The sequence below is a fragment of the Gymnoscopelus braueri genome (assembly GCF_963280865.1).
Source record: "Gymnoscopelus braueri genome assembly, chromosome: 14".
In the NCBI taxonomy this organism is placed as follows: domain Eukaryota; kingdom Metazoa; phylum Chordata; class Actinopteri; order Myctophiformes; family Myctophidae; genus Gymnoscopelus; species Gymnoscopelus braueri.
In genome coordinates, this window is record NC_137619.1 from 4,943,674 (window position 1) to 4,961,330 (window position 17,657).

General features: G+C 42.3%; 1 protein-coding gene across 2 annotated transcripts; it reads right to left on the reverse strand.

Moving 5' to 3' along the window:
- Window positions 1-9,190: 9,190 nt before the first annotated feature.
- Window positions 9,191-16,721, reverse strand: LOC308100094 (DNA repair protein XRCC2-like). 2 transcript variants are annotated; one of them, XR_013934407.1, is made up of 8 exons: window positions 16,685-16,721; window positions 15,057-15,138; window positions 14,736-14,771; window positions 14,467-14,616; window positions 12,292-12,577; window positions 11,138-11,385; window positions 10,275-10,635; window positions 9,191-9,810 (listed from the first exon to the last, which is right to left on the reverse strand). XR_013934407.1 is itself a non-coding variant. In XM_080448995.1 (7 exons), exons 1-7 carry the CDS (start codon window positions 16,703-16,705, stop codon window positions 10,409-10,411), a joined length of 1,050 nt encoding a protein of 349 aa, XP_080305121.1. In that variant the 5' UTR covers window positions 16,706-16,721; the 3' UTR covers window positions 9,956-10,408. The 2 variants fall into 2 exon arrangements, 1 of the variants encoding a protein (XP_080305121.1); XM_080448995.1 differs by lacking the exon at window positions 9,191-9,810 and having other exon boundaries at window positions 9,956-10,635.
- Window positions 16,722-17,657: the final 936 nt, after the last annotated feature.

The window sequence follows — 17,657 nt, forward strand, 5'->3', positions numbered from 1 at the left end:
CTTTCTTTTGATGACATCATCACCCACTTTGATCGTGAAACTCTCTGCCTTGCTAGGTTAGGACTGGACCCAAAGAGGATGGATTCAGTTTTACCCAGGTGTAATGAAAGTTTGTTGTCAGAGAGCCAGATGCAGATCTTGTTGAGTTCGGAGCTGAGAGTTTTCTCAACCTGCAGCCTGTCCCTGTCCGAGACTAGCAGGGCCGAGTCATCTGCGAACAGGAACAGCTTGCAGTCGCAGGCCGATGACATGTCATTCACATATATCAGGAACAGTAAAGGTCCTAGTATACTTCCTTGTGGGACACCACAAGTCACAGGGAGGGGGGGGGACTGGGTGCCGTTTACTTCCACCACTTGCTCCCTCCCTTCCAGGTAGGATCTCATCCAGTTCACTGACGTATCATCAAAACCTATTGCTTTGAGCTTATTGATCATAATTGGGTGATTGACGGTGTCAAAGGCCTTCTGGAGGTCCAGCATGACCATGCCGCAATATTTGCCCTTGTCGACATCTTGTTTGATAGAGTCGTTCAAATAGAGAAGGCATGTGTCAGTGGAGTGGTTTGTTCTGAAACCAGATTGGAATTTGTAGATTAGATTTTTTTCGGCAAGATACTTATCGACCTGTTCATAGACTATTTTTTCCACCCCATTCTTATGGGTCTGGAGTAAATATCCTTCACATTTAGTTTTTAATCAATGCACGGTATTATTTCAAAACAATACAAAAAAAATCATAAATTAAAAACAAATTCAATGATTTTAATGAATAATAAAAAATCAAAGCAATTCCGTAAATTAGAAAACAAATGTTTCAGAAGTACTGAAAATAGCCGATCTACAAGCTCACAAGTCAACACATCGATCGCAAAGCCACACACACACATAAGCAGAATTATATAACACAGTCCGGGCACCTATAGGCTCTAATGTAGCCTGACACCGACAGCGCATTGTGGGTTCGAGTCCCGTTCCCGACGATCTTTGCTGCATGTCTCTCTCCATCTCTCTCTCTCTCTCCCTGTTTCCTGTCTATAAATAAAATACAAATAAATAAAGGCCCAAAAAAAGCCCATTGGCAAAAGCAAATTGTCAAAAAATATAAGATGCAAAAATGTTGAAAATATCTAAATTTTGCCAGGATCCCCAGTTCAAATATGATCATTACGGGGGGTCGGTTCAAATATGATCATTACGGGGGGTCGGTTCAAATATGATCATTACGGGGGGTCGCTGGGTCTCTAAAAGGCTAGAGAACCTCTGAACATAGAACACTAATCATGTATATGTGACTCCAGTGTGTTTATGATCCGTCTGTCTGTTGGGTTCAACCATTCCGTTCCGCTCTGCTCCGTCTTTAATAAGTTGACCTTCAAGTTACAATATAAAGTCTAACAGGCGTTATACTGGCTTCTATGTGAATGTTTATCCTGGTCCATGTGCTCTGTGAGGTCACACACTGTCTGGGAGGAGGTCGAACAGAGAGCCAACATCTCTGAGCTCACAGCCAGGAGAAATGAGCCGTGCTCAGCACACACTTATTAGAGTTTTGAAACATTCATTAGTTTGACTATATTTGTCACTGCCCTATTTTATACATTTACTTACATTGTAAGTCACATTTTCAAATAGTTCAACTAGTAAAAGTACTCAAATGTTTGAAAATAGCCAATCTACAAGTGTCGCATTGTGACGCGTTGTGATCTTGTAGATTGGCTATTTTCAAATAGCGTATGTATAAAATAGGGCTAAAGGGGTTAATTTTTTTTCTTTTTTTCCACGATTTTGTAACCCTTTTTCACGCGGTGCCAATTTTCTAAGTGATCCTGGGCGCTACACTCCCCCCACCAGCCTAGGGAGCCCAGGGCCGAGCTCATGCCTCCTTCAATGCATGAGAGCCAACTGACCTTCTTGTCACCTGACGGGGGGGAGTTTCCCCGGTAGGACGTAGCGCGTGGAAGGAACACGTTATTCCAACCAGTTCCCTTCTCCTCCATCAGGCGCCCCGGCTGTCATGGGGGAGGCGGTATAGCGACCAGGATTACATACATGTTATACATGTTTTTGTGAGGGTATTAACTACCCTAGGAGACACGGGGAGAACATGCAATCTCCACACAGAGTAGGCCCTCTAAGGCCTGTTAATGTATGTTTTATGATATAATGATTTATATCTGCAAAGTAACTAGTAACTCATGTTTTCAAATAATTGTAATGGAGTAAAGGTACAATATTTGCCTCTGAGACGTAGTGGAGTAGAAGTAAAAGTATTGACCATTGGAAATACTCCACACTGCCATGTACCATGTACCTGTTTTTTTTAGCTGCTGCCAGTTTTTTTTTACACAGGAGCCGAGTTACAGCATTTTAAAGTAATAAGTTAACCAGGAAGTGGATAGGAGTCTAGATCTTCGAAAAATTATATCTCCTGGGTCAAAAGAAGATTTTTTATTTTTTTGTTTTTTTTAATGTAAATTTACGTCATTGGCAGTGAATTGTTGATTTGCAAAAACGTATAGAGCTACGTTTTCTGGTAGGGAATAAGTACCTCAAAATTGTACTTAAGTACAGTACTTAAGTAAATGTACTTAGTTACTTTACACCACTGCTTATACTTGGCCCTCACAATTACTCACACACAGAGCGAGAGAGACTAAAGCCACAAACAAATAAGTGGGCAGAGGTAATGTGTGTTTTTGTAGTGCGGTTGCCATGTTGAAACCCTTTAAAAGGCTATTGCATCATTGTGGTGCAGAGGGAGAGCGCAGACAGACAGAGGAATGAGAGCATGGCTATAGTCTGCTAATACAAGTTATTGTAGTGGTCAGTTAATGAGAGCATGGCTATAGTCTGCTAATAGAGAAGTTATTGTAGTGGTCAGTTAACACTTTTACTGCAGAAGCTGTAAATGTCTCTAACTCAGTGCATCCATTCTCCCTCTGGCTTCTCAATGAGACTCTGACATGCTACTGACAGTAAAAAAGTATGGACAAAGTGACGCCCATGGACTCTACAGACCGTAAACGAAGCCAATTTTTTTACGATTTCAAATCCGGCATCTTTCTATATATCCTATGCACTCGGAAAGTAATGCTATTGGTTGGGACCGGAGCGGGGGTGGGGAATGAATGCTATTGGTTGTGTAGCTTGTCAATCAAATCATCACAAGGTAGCCACGCCCCTCCTACAGCATACCCTACTTTATCGTCAATTTTAAAATAAATGGGACAATAATTGACCAAAATGCACATCATGGTGATTGAGAGAAGACTTTAAACTATAGCGACTGGAAGCATATAGTATTTATGACAATGTTTATTAAGGTAATAAACTCAAGTGTAACGTTTGGCAAAAACCCATCCGCTTGAATGGAGCTTAATTACTTCTGACACCAGCAGGGTTGAAACAGAGAGACTATACAGGCCATTCATATGAACTGTCACTTCCTATATAGCCTCAATTTACAACTCGGAAGCTGGCCCCTTGGTTTGGAGCTGCAACGTGCACAGGCGTGTGTGTGTGCGCTTGCGTGCAAACGCGCTCTTATTATACAGAGAGAGAGAGAGAGAGCGAGAGAGAGCGAGAGAGAGCGAGAGAGAGAGAGAGAGAGAGAGAGAGAGAGAGAGAGAGAGAGAGAGAGAATTACACACTATCTTTGTAGTATTATTAGCAGTAATATTAACATTAATAGTAGTAATAGTAATAGCATTACATAAGTGTCTTAGTAGTAATGTATTGTATTACTTTTAAAAAGCAGTGTATTATTGTAGTGGAGTACAGGGGTCACATGGAGGTCAATCACACCGTTGTGTAACAAGCCTCTGGGGACCGTGATGATTGACAGCTGAAGTCATGATGATTGACAGCTGAGAGAGCTGAGAGAGCAGAGTGAGAGGAGAAAGATGCATTTACACCTTTAATAACATTTACACCTTTAATAACATTTACACCTTTAATCTATTATACTCTAACCCTCTAATGCACTGATGGACAGTAACTAAGTATATACTTGTACTTCGTACTTTGTACTTGAGTATACTTTGTCCACTACCGCTTACGTATGTACCCCTTGAGATGTTTTGTGTGTATATTTCTTCTACAACTATGCAACAAAATTAAAGGCATAGTTCACCCCCAAAATAAATCTAGCGATTAGTCACCCTTAAATTCATGGATAATGTTTAGTTTTTGTCTCATTCCTAAGCCAATAATTTGATGACCAGGGGACCGGTAGGCAGCGGTTCCGGTAGGAGACACAAAGGAGACTCTTTGTGTCTCCTACCGGAACCGCTGCCGGTCATCAAATTATTGGCATAGGAATGAGACAAAAACTAAAACATATCCATGAAGTCAAGTCTCCATGGCGATTCATTTTGTTGGTGAACTATCCCTTTAATGAACATAATATCATTGATATGATTTTCTGGTCATAGTTTCAGCCTTTTTCCATGTCAAGGAAAGGAATTGGTTTGGTTTGTCTTCCACGGATGCGGCCAAGTTTTCAAATGCATAAAATAGCAGATCTACAAGCTCACAATGCATCGCATCGTGAAGCATTGTGAGCTTGTAGATCTGCTGTTTTCAAATGGCCGAAATGTATACAAGGCTGAAGTGGTTAATGCATGTTTTGAAATAATGATCAAAATCTACAAAGTAACTGGTAACTGAAGTTTTAAAATAATTGCAGTGGAATAAAAAGTATATGTTTGCCTGGAAATGTTCCAGTAAAGTAAAAAAAAAAAGACCTCAAAATTTTACATTGACCGCCAGAGGTTAATCTCATAATGTACTCACCAGTGCCAACGTTTTATTGTTGTTTTTTGTTTTTTTCACGTCGCCATAGACCTCGTTAAAATCCTTAGGATTGAGCTGAGCACTGTTTGTAAACATCGCGGAGATCTCCCTGCGTGTACCAGTCCAAACCACGTGTCAAACGGAGCCGCCATGTTGTAGTTAGAACGGTTTATGTTAAACAGTGATCAGCGAGGAGAAAAACTACAATCGAATAAAATGGCGTTACAGTGTGCGCTTTAGAATGGAGTCCTACGGGATCTGCAAAACGTGATCCTGAATAATTCCATTTCCGGTGGTGTTACGATGAAATGTGCCGTACTAGAAAATTGAAAAAAGTTTTTCTTTTCGGAAAAAAAGGAAAAAGCACCACAGCCCGTAGGCTACGGGATCGGCGCTGTACAGTTGGATTTATCGGCCCGTAGGCTACGGGCCCGGCGGTGAGAGTGTTAAGTACAGTACTTGAGTAAATGTACTGAAGTTACTTCACACCACTGTCATTTAGCCATGTTTGCCTGGTGTGGTTGGTTTGAGTGCAGATTTCACATGAATGTATGGGTTTTGACAGGTGTGACCTCTGACCTCTGCACACATTAGTGTAACACGTGCCTGCTGCTGGGGAACTAGTGGCTACCATTTAAACACGTAGCCTACTGTACATATGTACTGACTTGGAATGAATTGTAATAAATTAATTGCAATAAATGCCCAATCTTTCCACGAAACCCCTGAAAAATGGGATGTCCCAAATGCGGATGGGAGGCATTTCCTTACCAATCCTTCCTTTTTTCCTATCGAGTAGTCACCCCATGGAGACTTGAATTCATGGATATTTTTTGGGTTACTTTGTTATAGCCAATATGACCAGTGGACCGGTAGGCAGTGGTTCCGGTGGGAGACTCTTTGTGTCTCCTATACCTTCACCGCTGCCGGTCATCAAATTATTGGCTTAGGAATGAGACAAAAATATATATATATATATATATATCCATGAATTCAAGTCTCCATGGGGTGACTAATCGATAGAACAGTCATTTTGGGGGTGAACTACCTCTTTAAACCCTACATACTTATTTGAAGATAGCTGATGCTATCAATGCATTTAATGGGAGATTATCACGTTTTATCAGACCATTGAATGGGCGAGTATAGGCGACATACTGACCTACCCGTTATTTATTCAACGGGCGTAATCAGGAGCTACTGACCTACTCGGAGGCGGAGCAGTCCCCACAACATGATTCACCATTCTGTGCCTATCGGTCAAGGACATGCAGAGGGATTTGAAGAGGCAGGGGCTGGAATATCAAAAGGAATTCTTATTCTTAAAGGAGAATTTTGGACTAAAGTTTTCTTACCTTTTCTATGACGTTATGATATCTTAGGATGAATGGTACAGTAGAACATTTTCATAACTCCACCCCTGAGCCGCCACAGCTTAAAAGGTGCGCGGATAGGCCTTAGGTTAGATCACATATTTTAATATCTTTTTTATTAAAATGTTTTGGTGAGATCTGACGTTCATAGTGACAGAACACTATGCAACAAAAAAATAAAATAAAATAAAATAACAGAAGTCTCGCTAGACGAGATCGAAATCTCGAGATTTCAATCTCGTCTAGCGAGACTTCTGTTTTATTTTTATTTTTTATTTTTTGGGGACAGTGGCCCTCATTTATCAACGCAGCTTATAAACCGGCTTATATTTTTCCATATATTCGGCCGTACACCAACGTAGAAGTCACATTTATCAACGAATCCTACACAGCTGATCCGAGCCTACATTTGGTCCCAGGCTTGATAAATGTCACGGCTGGAACCTAGCGTCATTTAAATAACACGCCCTTAAATATTCTCAAAACGCCCCGATTTTACGACATGAAGAAGGACCAGAATACGACCAAAGACATCAAAAGCCAATGAGAAAGAGTTTCCCCCGCCTGCCTCGCCACACACGCACACGCCCCCCCCTCTCTCTCTCTCTCTCTCTCTCTCTCTCACACACACACACACACACACACGCCCACCCAGCTGTGTTTTTCATGTATTGTGCCGCTACGGTACGGCGTAGCGGTACAATCTTTGTCACGTAGGCTTGTAGCCTACATGAATGACATATTATGATACCAATCACATCGCCATGAATGGAATACGTTTGTATATTAATTTATTTAACCCATACCGAGCAGTGCACAAGCAGTCATGTAGGATATTCCCCGTGAGACGGCAGTGGTTTCGGTCCGTCCCGTTAATAAGAGATTGGAGCGTCGGGTTTATATCCTTAACCCAGTCAGGTTGTAGTCTTCAAAACTCTCTATGACATAACTCCATAACTTAGGACAAGCTACTGTAAGTTTGTACACCTCACTGTCCATGAAAAGATCGTCGGCAGTCCCGACCGCGGGACTCCCGAGTCCCGACGCAAAAGTGCTCGTATATTTTGAAAATAGCAGATCTACAAGCTCACAACGAGTGGCGATGCGACCCGTTTTTGAGCTTGCAGATCTGCTATTTTAAAATAGCCAATGCAACTGAATGACTGTTAAAGCAGTTTGTTTAAATTACTTTATAAAATGTTATATTTTCACAGGGATTAATTATTAGTGTGTAGATATACATTTAGGAGTGGATTATGTGTCCAGATGCCTGTCAGACAGTCAGACAATGCTGCTCCGCAGGTCTAGAATGGAATAAACGGGCGCAGCCAACGTCAACAACTGGTCTCGACCAGACGTGAGATCTCAGCGTATGGTAGGATGAAGCCCACGTCAGGATATATTGATAAATGCCGAAAGGTGCGGTGATCTCGCCCTACGCCCATTATTTGGGCTGCACCGCGTTGATAAATGAGGGCCAGTGTTCTGTCACTATGAACGTCAGATCTCATCAAAAAAAAAAAAAAAAAAAGCTATTAAAATATGTGATCTAACCTAAGGCCTATCCGCGCACCTTTTAAGCTGTGGCGGCTCAGGGGTGGAGTTAAGACATTTTTCTACTGTACCATTCATCCTAAGATATAACGTCATAGAAAAGGTAAGAAAACTTTAGTCCAAAATTCTCCTTTAATGTCCTTAATGTCACGCATCCAACAAGCTTTGAACTGAGCAGATTGGACCTTCCGTTCCAGAGAAATGGCCAAAACATCTTGAAAGCGTCACATTTTTACCGACGGGTAAAAGGGCAGGGCCTCGAGCCCCCTTTCATGTCTGTGTGCACGTGCCTGCTATCGGTACATAACTCCGACGGCTCTCCGTCGGTAGGTCAGTATGTCCTGATAACACCCAATGAATGGTCTGATAAATCGCGGGTAGGTCAGTATGTCGCCTACTTCGCCCATTCAATGGTCTGATAAAACATGATAATCTCTAATTCAATGCATTGATAGCATATCCGAATGGGGTGCAAGCTCACAAAATGTCACAATGCTGTGCGTTGCAAGCTTGTACATCGGCTGTTTTCACCATTAAAAAATATATATTATAATAAAAATTGAAGAATTTCATATTTTAATGAAGTGGTTAAATTGTGAAATTATCAAACATAAATATCAAACATATCAGACACTCTACAGTTCTCACAAGGAAATGCATGTATTCAATTCAGTCTGACAAGAAGCAGGTAAGCAAGACAAGGAGGACATGAAGGAAGAAAGAAGAAAATGCTGATGCGTTTGGGCTAAGTAGCCTTTGTTAGGCTGACCAAAACGCATCAACGGGTCGGACTTTTTTCCCTTCGTTTCCAACCTTTCTTTCCTTCTCCCTCACCGACAGTCGCCTTGGACGCAACGAAGACCACCACCACCAGTAAGTGGCCTTTGGCAGTGGTGGAAAAAGTACTCAAATGTTTTACTTAAGTAAAAGTATCAATACTGGGATGTAGAAATTATACTCTGTTATAAGTAAAAGTCCGGATTTCAAAACTTACTTGAGTAAAAGTACAAAGGTACTGGTATCAAAATGTAATTAAACTTCCAAAAATAGAAAGCACTCGTTATGCATGATGTGTAAATGCATAAAATGTTTAAAAATCTATTGAAAATAGCAGATCTACAAGCTCACAATGCGTCGCATCGCGAGCTTGTAGATCTGCTATTTTCAGATGGCCGAAATGTATACAGGGCTGAAGTGGTTAATCTATGTTTTATAATAATAATCAAAATCTACAAAGTAACTTGTAATTAGTTTTCAAATAATTGTAGTGGAGTAAAAGTGGAGTAGAAGTAAAAGTACTGAAAATTGGAAATTCTCCAGTAAAGTAAAAAAATACCTCAAAATTGTACTGTCAGTTTTTCCCCCTTATTACCAGGAGCATCTCGGCTTTACAAACAGACAAACACGACAGAGCACGCCAGCTTTTTTAGTATTTACAGAGTATCACATTCACCACAAAAAAACTAAACATACATTTAAAGGTAATATACAGTATGTTGTCATAACTATGACATCTTAAAGGAAAACTCACCCCTTATGCCTAAACATTTGAGGCATTTCTTACTATTTTGAGAAATATTTCTAAATAGCCGATCTACAAGCTCACAACGCGTCGATATGAATCGGCTATTTTGACACATTTTTTAATGTTTTTAAAAATGGTAAAAAAAAAAGAAAATCCTAAAAAGTGTACGCATAAGGGGTAAAAAAAAAAATATATATATATAGAAAATGTCTTTTCTGTGCATTTCTCCAGGAAATGTTGACAAAACGCTGACATAAACATGTCAGCGTGGATAACATGGATGACGTAACAAATAGAGACGTAGGACCAGTGGTTCTCAAACTTTTTCATTCTCAAGGACCCCCCACATTGACACGTATTAGCCCCGCGGCCCCCCATTTGAAAAGATATGCCAGGGACCCCCATAAGAGAAGATTTTTTTAACGGCTATAGAAGTGATTCTCAACCATTTTAATATCAAGGACCCCCCCAGTTTGATATGCATGAGGCCATGGACCCCCATTTGATGGCATTTATATCTGTGGCAGCCCCGATCTACACTGTAAAATCTGTGTTAATTTAACTCTGAGAGTGTACAAATGGAACCAAATGGACCCGTAAGGGTCCATTTGGTTCCATTTGTACACTCTCAGAGTTACAGACCTGTAAGGGTCCATTTGGTTCCATTAGTACACTCTCAGAGTTACAGACCTGTAAGGGTCCATTTGGTTCCATTTGTACACTCTCAGAGTTACAGACCTGTAAGGGTCCATTTGGTTCCATTTGTACACTCTCAGAGTTACAGACCTGTAAGGGTCCATTTGGTTCCATTTGTACACTCTCAGAGTTACAGACCCGTAAGGGTCCATTTGGTTCCATTTGTACACTCTCAGAGTTACAGACCCGTAAGGGTCCATTTGGTTCCATGTGTACACTCTCAGAGTTACAGACCCGTAAGGGTCCATTTGGTTCCATTTGTACACTCTCAGAGTTACAGACCTGTAAGGGTCCATTTGGTTCCATGTGTACACTCTCAGAGTTACAGACCCGTAAGGGTCCATTTGGTTCCATTAGTACACTCTCAGAGTTACAGACCCGTAAGGGTCCATTTGGTTCCTAACTACCCCCCGGAACCCTCTCAAGGCTGGGGGTCCCCGGACCACACTTTGAGAACCACTGGTCTAGGTGAAGGCCACGCCCCCCTCTGTCACCCAGAAGGAGGCGTGTCTCGACGCTTTTGTCTTATTGGAGGTGCAGTGACACGTGAACGCCTGTCTGCTCTGCTGATTGGCTGCTCCTCCCGACCAGGCTCCTCCTCCTCCTCCCGTGGAAGAAGAAGTAGATGAAGAAGGAGCAGGAGCGGCGGCCATCTTGGCTCCTCCTGCGCAGTCGGCCATCTTGGCTCCTCCTGTGCATAGGGCCCGGTCACAATTATTGCATTTATTACAATCGTCCGGTCGCAATTATTTGCAATTATTTTGCATAATCACCATAATCATTTTCATTCATCTCTATAAATCCATCCGTAGAACATTTTTCAGAAATATTAAAAGTATTGAAAAATAGAGAAAATAGCAGATCTACAAGCTTGTAGATCTGCTATTTTCGCTATTTTTACAACATATTTTGAAAGAACAAAACGATTAAATATGGCCTACTCTGGCCATAGAATATTATTTATGTATTTATTAAATTAATTTATTGTATGGTAACTGTCATTGTCAGTCATTTCTTTGTATATTGAAGTTATTTTATGTTTACAAAAACTTAAAAGGCAACCAGAAATGTCATTTTTATTTGTATATTCTTTGTTCAACGTCAAAAAACACAACTAAATCGTTAATCGCAAATGTTTTCACAGCAACAAATCGTCAAGTGAAATGCCATGGTCATGACACAGCCCTGTGTACCTGGGCAGGCGGCCATCTTGGCTCCATCTGTGTGGGCGGCCATGTTGGCTCCAGGCTGTCTGGCGCACAGCAGTCTGTGGCTGACCAGCCGTTGCCACGGGCGACACAGGTACTGTCTGTCCCACTGCCAGGAGGCGGAGTTACAGGAGGAGGAGTGGGCGGGGTTAGATGACGAGTGGGAGGAGCCAGAGGAGCGGTAGTTCTTCAGAATCGCCTGACAGCTGGCGAACACCGTGAACCTGTAATCTCTACACGCGCACACGCACACGCACGCACACACACACACACACACACACACACACACACACACATACAGTGTTAACAAACTGCATGTGCAGGGGTGCACATAACTTTTTAGGTCTAGTACTCAGAAGAGCACCTGGAGATGTGACTTGGTGCGCACCAAATAAATGGTCCCGTCCCGTTTTGTCAAGGGGGGGGGGGGCGCCGCGCGAGAAAAAAGGACGCTCTGCTTCCAAATTCCCCCCAAGGTTGATGCCCTGTGCTGCGCTGCTTTTATATCCGTTGTGAGCTTGTAGATCTGAGAGAGACACAGACAGACGTACAGACGTACAGACGTACAAACAGACAGACAGACAGACAGACAGACAGACAGACAGGCACCTCAGACAGACAGACAGACAGACAGACAGACAGACAGACAGACAGACAGACACCTCAGACAGACAGATAGGTCAGACAGACATACAGACAGACAGGCACCTCAGACAGACAGATGGGTCAGACAGACAGACAGACAGACAGACAGACAGACAGGCACCTCAGACAGACAGACAGACAGACAGACAGACAGACAGACAGACAGACAGACAGACAGACAGACAGACAGACAGACAGACAGGCACCTCAGACAGACAGATAGGTCAGACAGACAGACAGACAGACAGACAGACAGACGTACAGACGTACAGACGTACAGACGTACAGACGAACAGACGAACAGACGAACAGACGAACAGACGAACAGACGAACAGACAGACAGACGTACAGACAGACAGACAGACAGACAGACAGACAGACGTACAGACGTACAGACAGACAGACAGGCACCTCAGACAGACAGACAGACAGGTCAGACAGACAGACAGACAGACAGACAGACAGACAGACAGACAGACAGACAGACAGGTACCTCAGCAGTCTCTCCAGTTGCTCGGAACACTTCCTGAGCGTCTGCTCCTGATTGGCCAGACTCTCCCCGCCCGCGCAGCGGTCCAGCCAATAGAAGGCCGAGATGCTGTCGATGAGGAGCAGCGACAGGCCGGGCCGCGAGGAGAAGGCGGAGTCCAGGGCGACCAATGAGAGGAGGAGCTGAGAGGAGGAGGAGCACGAGAGCAGGAGGAGGCGGGACAAGCAGCGACGAAGAGCAGCAGCATCGTCTTCCTCACTGTCTGACGATCTGCTGCTGCTGGAGACAGCTGTACGCACGCGCACACACACACACACACACAAACACACACACACACACACACACACACACACACACACACACAGACACACGGACGTCCACATTTGAACCATTTTTAACACATTATGCCATTTTTAACCGCAAGCCTAAAGCCGAAAAATATCAGATCTACACCCACTGTTTTACACCCGTAAACCTGTGATGTGACCATAAAGTTAAAATCGTTTTGAATGAACAATCGATATTGAATCGAGCCCGTTTTTTTGGGAATGACGTCACATCCGCCTACTGCTTCTCTGAGTGACGAGGGATCATTCCTAAGCTGTGTTAGAGCGCCCCTTGTGGAATTTTCTAAAGAAATATAATTTGATAATATTACGCATATCTGCGTCCTTGTGTTAACACATTGTATGCCAGAGGTTTATTAAAAATAGGGTACGTTCAGTGCCAGCATATCTTCCATCCACTTACGTTGATATGTTTCGTGCTGTAGAAGCCCCGACGCGGAAGTGCATGTAAACAAAGCGTGCGTGCGAGACGGCGGAGGGTCCTGACCAACGCCTGGAACAATAATATTTCTAACGTGATCCTCCATTGCAGAGTGATCGCCGATCGAAAACGGCTCACTTCCACCACGTTAAAAAGAAATGGAGATATTAAGCTTTTAGTCAAGGAGATAACATTGGAGCAGCCGAGCGGAAGCATTTTTTACATGGATCGACATCCGGCCTCTCCTTCTCAGAGACTCCTTGGATGATCCCAAAGTTTTGTTAGAGCGCTCCACGTGGTCTCCACGTATTTAAAAAAAAAAGGTCCAAAAACTGTCCGGACCGTTTATGGCACATGACGCATGGCTTCTCAAAACAGTCCGGACCGTTTATGGCACTCAATGTGTTAATTAATCACCTTATGTATGCGGATGATTTGGTCATCATGTTTGTTAGTGTTGGGGTACCCACCTGCTCTGTGCTACATAACCTTATGTAAAGGTTTATGTGTTTGTTAGTGTTGCGGTTCCTGCTCTGTGTTACATAACCTTATGTACAGGTTTATGTGTAGGGCATCCGAGTCAGTAAATGACATCATCGCTGTCATAACGAACCCTACGCGTAGTTCTGTCAGGTTCTCCTCTAGACCTTGTTGGTGCCTTGCCACCGGCTTCGAATGGTATCAATGCATTGAATGGGAGATTATCACGTTTTATCAGACCATTGAATGGGCGAGTAGGCGACGAGTAGGCGATATACTGACCTACCCGCGATTTGTCAGACCATTCATGGGGCGTAATCAGGAGCTACTGACCTACTTGGAGGCGGAGCAGTCCCCACAACGTTATTTACGATTCTGTGCCTATCGGTACATAACTCCAACGGCGCTGAGTAGGCGAGACTGCGCGCCTCCGTCATGGTCCGAAACCGAAACCAAAACCGAAACTGAACTATTTAAGTCATCTCCGTTGGTAGGTCAGTATGTCTTGATAACACCCAATGAATGGTCTGATAAATCGCGGGTAGGTCAGTATGTCGCCTATTTCGCCCATTCAATGGTCTAATAAAAGGTGATAATGTCCCATTCAATGCATTGATAGCATCCGAATCAGGTGGCCTTGCATGGTTTCCACCGCCATCGGTGTATGAATGTGTGTGTGAATGTAATGCACAATCTATGAAAAGCACTTTGAATAAAAGCGCTATATAAATGCACCATTTAGCATTTACATGTTTGTATGTCAGAAACTGAACATTCTATTTTTATTTTCCTTTCTGTTATTTTATAGTGATTTTAATTGTGATTTTAATTGTGATATGGATCTGCCTGCGTCTGAAATAAAGATTCAATTGAATATCCATCCATCCATCCATCCATCCATCCATCCATCCATCCATCCATCATCATCACCTGCAGTCAGTCTGGCTTCCAAGATGGTGACCAGTCTCAGGAGGTCAAAGTTCAGGTCGGTGTCGATGAACACGACCTCTAGCTGCAGACCTCCGGCCTCTAGGGGCAGTATGCACCTACACAACACATGGTACAGCAGCTCTGTTTTACCTGCACACACACACACGCACACACGCACACGCACAGCCACACACACACTATTATTAATGCTAATACTACTACTAATAACCCTTCTGTGATTGGTTGAATTGTTTAGTTAAATGTGTCACCTGTTCCCTCTAATCCATGGATCTCTACGACCTCACCTGTTAGAGAGAGAGAGAGAGAGAGAGAGAGAGAGAGAGAGAGAGAGAGAGAATATATTTATTTGGGTCATGATTTAAGAAAACAGTTGAACATACAGAATAAAGGCAACAAGATAACTATTGGCTGAAAAGGTATGTGGGCTGAAGCTGAAGCTTATTATGCCTTATTAACGTTTTAATGAATTGTCACCATAGAAGAAAGGAAACAAAAGAGCAAAATATAGACGACAAAGACAGACAGGCAGACAGACAGACAGACAGACAGACAGACAGACAGACGCCTACCCTGATCAGGTCCTCCATTGTCAGGGAACAGTCGTGGTTCGATGTCCCTCAGACAACGTCTGCCCTCCAGTCTGGAGAACAACTGACACACACACACACACACACACACACACACACACACACACACACACACACACACACACACACACACACACACACACACACACACACACACACACACACACACACACACACACACACACACACACTTTAAATGGTTTTATTTGGATCTGCACAAAAAGCGCATACGTAACATAACAGATACACACACTGATCAGAAGAAGGTTACATTATGGTCAAACCAGATACACATGCTTATTGACACACAGAGGAAAAAGATAACACATTGATGACTTCATATTATACTGTATACACAAAGTGACACATTTGAACTGGGGACCCCTCAAAATAATCTCATTTTAACGGGGGACCCCCCACCCTGACAAGCACTTGGAATTGTAGGCATTACATTTAGTTTGAATCGATCCGACAGATAATTATTGTAAAAAAAAATAGCAGATCTACAAGCTCACAAAACGCCTCACACTGCGCGCTTGTAGTTCGGCTATTTTCACAACGTTTGCCTCTTTCCTACGTAATATTTGACAATTTGGCAAAAAACACAACGACAATTTGAGAGATACAACCAGTGGAATATAATATTTGAATGAAATACTACATGTATTTTATACTACTAAACTTACTAGTAAGATTAATAAGTACTGCTAATAATACTACTATTACTACAACTACTACTAACGTTACTCTACAGGCCTTAGAGCCTTAGATCAAGACTATAGATGTATTTTATTGATTTTGACATTCTTTATCTCTACAAGTCTTAGCTCCACCCCACCGGTTTGCCCTGGAATGTCACCAGTAAAGCCCATAGTTCTCTAAACATATACAAATGCAAAATATAAGGTGTTTACCCGCTTGATCCAAATGTTAACTAGGTGTCCGGTGTGTCTGTGTAATGTATTTGTCCATATTCTTTAATAAAGAAGTGTTTTAATCCCGTCTGTGGCCAAACCCATCCCCCCCCCCCTCGTTTACTTTCTGTTTACATTGAGTGTACTTCCGTCTTTCACCTGATGCGCCCCGTCAGTACCACCCATTGGAAACGTCCGACAGAATCGGTCACAGACGGGATTAAAACACTTCTTTATTGACATATATGGACTAATACATTACACAGACACGACGGACACCTAGTTAACATTTGGATAAAGCGGGTAAGAACCTTATATTTTGCATTTGTACATGTTTAGAGAAATACAGGCTTTGGAGCGGACATTTCAGGACAAACTGGGGGGGGGTGGAGCTAAGACTCTCGTAGAGATAAAAATGTTAAAAATCTATCAAATACATCTAAGAGAGTCTGGATCTAAGGCTACTCTACTAACTCTAATTTAACAATTATAAATAGTGAAAATAGCAGATCTGCAAGCTCACGTGAGCTTGTAGATCTGTGCTACACTCCTGTATGATGATGAAGTAGGAGGTTAATTTAGTTTAATTTAAATTGAATTAAAAAGTTGAAATATGGAGATACGAGGTTATAAATGATATAGTATGACCATATATATATATAATATAGATTATAATAATTATAAATAGATTCTAACCTGAGCTCCAGTTTCTGTCATCTTAAAGACACGCTGCTTTGTTTACATCCGGTTTACTTCCTGCTTCTGTCACTGTACCGTAATGTTTGTTGTAGAGGAGCAGCCAGCTATGTAATGTATGGCCACCAGACGGCACCACTTTACCGTGATGTGGGTGGTAGAGGAGCAGCAAACCTCTTCTCTTCTCTTCTCTTCTCTTCTCTTCTCTTCTCTTCTCTTCTCTTCTCTTCTCTTCTCTTCTCTTCTCTTCTCTTCTCTTCTCTTCTCTTCTCTTCTCTTCTCTTCTCTTCTCTCCTCTCCTCTCCTCTCCTCTCCTCTCCTCTCCTCTCCTCTCCTCTCCTCTCCTCTCCTCTCCTCTCCTCTCCTCTCCTCACCTGCTTGATGCCATGGAGCATGTCTGTTCTACCTGCTTGGTACTCACTAGAGTATGAATACAGATGTTGTTGTTATCCTCATCATCGGCGAGTTCCATGCCCAAGTATAGCTACAGACAGACATCCGGGTCGCTTTGACCTACACCTATCTTTATATAAATAGACCTACACCTATCTTTATATAAATAGACCTACACCTATCTTTATATAAATAGACCTACACCTATCTTTATATAAATAGACCTACACCTATCTTTATATAAATAGACCTACACCTATCTTTATATAAATAGACCTACACCTATCTTTATATAAATAGACCTACACCTATCTTTATATAAATAGACCTACACCTATCTTTATATAAATAGACCTACACCTATCTTTATATAAATAGACCTACACCTATCTTTATATAAATAGACCTACACCTATCTTTATATAAATAGACCTACACCTATCTTTATATAAATAGCATCTGCCATGCTCTGGGCAAAGTCCACAGCACTTCCCGTCCTCTACTTTTACAGAGGCTGTTTTACCCCTGCTGGTGATCGAAATAATTAATTTTAACGCAAGCGGATGGGTTTTTGACAAAC

Excerpts from the sequence above, each read along its gene's own strand:
- LOC308100094 (XM_080448995.1), bottom strand. The coding sequence starts at position 16,705 with ATGACAGAAACTGGAGCTCAG. Across the intron at positions 15,139-16,684 it reads TGACAGAAACTGGAGCTCAG|TTGTTCTCCAGACTGGAGGG; the intron begins GTTAGAATCTAT and ends TGTGTGTGTCAG. Across the intron at positions 12,578-14,466 it reads GGAAGCCAGACTGACTGCAG|CTGTCTCCAGCAGCAGCAGA; the intron begins GTGATGATGATG and ends GCGTGCGTACAG.